We start from the raw sequence: 2942 nt of genomic DNA, 5'->3' as shown, positions 1-2942 counted from the left end.
CCATGAATACGCCAGGTGCATTAGTCACACCAAACGGCATCACAGAATATTCGTAATGACCATACCTTGTCCGAAAAGCAATTTTCTGAATGTCCTCAGCTCTAACACGAATCTGATGATAACCAAACCTCAAATCAATCTTGCTAAATACACATGCTCCAACCAACTGATCCATCAAGTCATCAATTCTCGGAAGTGGATATCGATTCTTAATTGTCACCTTGTTCAATTGTCTATAATCAACACATAATCTCATCGAACCTTCTTTCTTCTTGACCAATAGAACAGGTGCACCCCACGGAGATACACTAGGACGAATAAACCTCTTCTCAAGCAACTCTTCAAGTTGACTCTTCAATTCTTTCAACTCTGAAGCAGACATCCTGTATGGAGCCATCGATACGGGACTAGTTCCAGGAACTAAATCAATCTAAAACTCAACCTCTCGTTCTGGTGGTAAATCAATTATATCATCAGGAAATACCTCTGCAAATTCACAAACTATAGGCAATTCCTCAATGGTTCTCTTCTCGCGCACATCTAAGGTTGCTAACAACATGAACAATTCAGCCCCACCTTGAACTGATTCGTCGACTTGCTTAGCAGACAAGAATAAATCTTCTGTAATACAATTCTCAGGAAAGATGACCGTCTTATCAAAACAGTTGATATGCACACGATTAAATTCCAACCAATTCATACCCAAAATCACATCAAGTTGTTCTAAAGGAAGACAAACTAAATCGATCCTAAAACTTCTACCAAAGATACTCAATGGACAATTCAGACATACATAAGAAGTAGAAACAGAACCCATAGCAGGTGTATCAATAACCATACTTCTACGCATGTCAGATAATACAAGATTCAATCTCCTAGCACAATCCAAGGAAATGAAAGAATGTGTCGCACCAGTATCAATAATAGCAATCAAAGGTGTACCATTAATGAAGCACGTACCTTGAATTAGCCTCTCATCAGTATTGGCTCCCACGCCAGATAATGCGAATACTTTTCCTTTTGCTTGCTCCTTCTTTGGCTTGTCACATTTTGTACTAATGTGGCCTTTCTCTCCACAGTTGAAACAAGTCACAATCGAACCACCTCTGCAATTAGTAGCTATGTGACCATACTTGCCACACTTGAAACAAGTAGTAACCTCTTTCTTGCACTCAGCAGCTTTATGACCCTCAGCTCCACATTTGAAACACTTAGGTGAAGTAGAAGATCCTCCCCAACTTGGCTTCTTTCCAAAACCAGCTTGTTTCCTCTTGTCATCATACGGTTTCCCACGATCCTGATTCTTTCCTTTCAAACTCTTGTAGATAGAGGCACTCTCTCTACTATCCTCATCATAAATCCGACTCTTGTTAACCAACTCAGTAAAACGGGTAATCTGTTGGTAACCAATAACCTTCTTGATATCATGTCTCAAGCCATTCACAAACTTCAAACATTTAGATCTCTCAGCATTAGCAGTATTATAGTGGGGACAATACTTGAGAAGCTCCTGAAACTTAGTAGCATAAACAGCAACGGTACCATTTCCTTGCTTCAACTCAAGGAACTCCACCTCTTTCTTCCCACGACAATCTTCAGGAAAATAGTTCTCCAAGAAAACATCACGGAAAAGATCCCAAGTAACCTCAATGCCATCTTCTTCAAACCTCTGAAGAGTGTTGTTCCACCTATCTTCAGCTTCCTTTTCCAGCATATGAGTACCAAACTGCACCCTCTGAGCATCAGTACAGTTCATAACTCTGAAGATCTTCTCAATCGCCTTCAGCCAAGCTTGAGCTTTATCCAGTTCATGTTCACCTTCAAAAACAGGAGGATTGTTCCTCTGGAATCTCCCTAAAGCACGGTACTCATCATCATCCCCATTTCGGTTACCAGCATTCACTTGAGGAATCTGACCAATGGAGCTAGCCAACATCCTCAACGCCTCAGCAATAGCATCATCATTCCTGCCTGCAACCATCGTCCTAGACAACCAAACAACCAGACATACAGTATCGATCGTGTCAGATACACAAATCAAATACAACAAGATAAGAAAACATTAACTACTATTGACCAACTGGTCGACCATGCTCTGATACCACTAATGTAACACCCCTTTCTATACCCCAAAATATTTATCAAATAATCAGAGAATAACATGCATATAATTCAAAAGGGCGTCACATTGATACCTTGAGAAGAACTAAAAACCAAAAAAAAACTGACAGCATTTATCTATACAGCACAATACTCCTGGTCATTTTTAATAACACTCAATATCAAATCACAATCTAACCTGAATATGCATTCACAGCGGAAATATATGATACTCATGTGATTTATAATGATTCATGTCCCATACCATGATCATACATCGACTAGTAGTCTCAATCCAACATAAAACATAATTAAAGGTTTGGCTTGTAAGCCTCTCAAAAGACATGTAATCAATAAATAAATTCACCAGTCATAGCATAATACATACACAAACATAACATGAGTTCAATACACCCAGTCTACCCAGTGTTACATGACCAGAGCATCGACTCACTACCTAGTCTCCAATAACCAAGGAAGAACCTCCGGCTAGGCACACGCAGCTACTAAACTCCAGAACCTGCATGTCGCCAAACGAGGGCAACATTAAAACAGAAGGGTGAGAATACGAACCATTATGAAGAAAGTATAACAGAATGTAATGGTTAAATCAACCCTTCAAGCAATTAGTCATACTATGTGAAACAAAATAGATCATAGTAATCAACACATATTTCACATGTTATCGCATATACAACAAGCACAGATAATATAATATTCAATTCTACTATTATATTCTCAAGAAAGTACACAATCATAGTTATCACATATTCTCACACTTTGTCAAGTATGGATTCAAACTCCACCCGTCTCAACTATCAAACTCATACACATTTTACAAC

General features: G+C 38.9%; 1 protein-coding gene across 1 annotated transcript; it reads right to left on the bottom strand.

Moving 5' to 3' along the window:
• Positions 1–430: 430 nt before the first annotated feature.
• LOC131605379 (uncharacterized) lies at positions 431–1936 on the bottom strand. The gene is made up of 3 exons (XM_058877740.1): positions 1449–1936; positions 961–1343; positions 431–621 (listed from the first exon to the last, which is right to left on the bottom strand). Exons 1-3 carry the CDS (start codon positions 1934–1936, stop codon positions 431–433), a joined length of 1062 nt encoding a protein of 353 aa, XP_058733723.1.
• Positions 1937–2942: the final 1006 nt, after the last annotated feature.

Source organism: Vicia villosa, linkage group LG5, assembly GCF_029867415.1.
Source record: "Vicia villosa cultivar HV-30 ecotype Madison, WI linkage group LG5, Vvil1.0, whole genome shotgun sequence".
NCBI classification, from domain to species: domain Eukaryota; kingdom Viridiplantae; phylum Streptophyta; class Magnoliopsida; order Fabales; family Fabaceae; genus Vicia; species Vicia villosa.
Note: the sequence above shows the minus strand (reverse complement) of the source record. Positions and strands in the feature narration are given on the sequence as shown.

Excerpts from the sequence above, each read along its gene's own strand:
- LOC131605379 (XM_058877740.1), bottom strand. The coding sequence starts at position 1,936 with ATGTTGGCTAGCTCCATTGGTCAGATTCCTCAAGTGAATGCTGGTAAC. Across the intron at positions 1,344-1,448 it reads GAGAGATCTAAATGTTTGAA|TAGAGAGAGTGCCTCTATCT; the intron begins GTTTGTGAATGG and ends TGATGAGGATAG. Across the intron at positions 622-960 it reads TGATGAGAGGCTAATTCAAG|AAGATTTATTCTTGTCTGCT; the intron begins GTACGTGCTTCA and ends ATTGTATTACAG.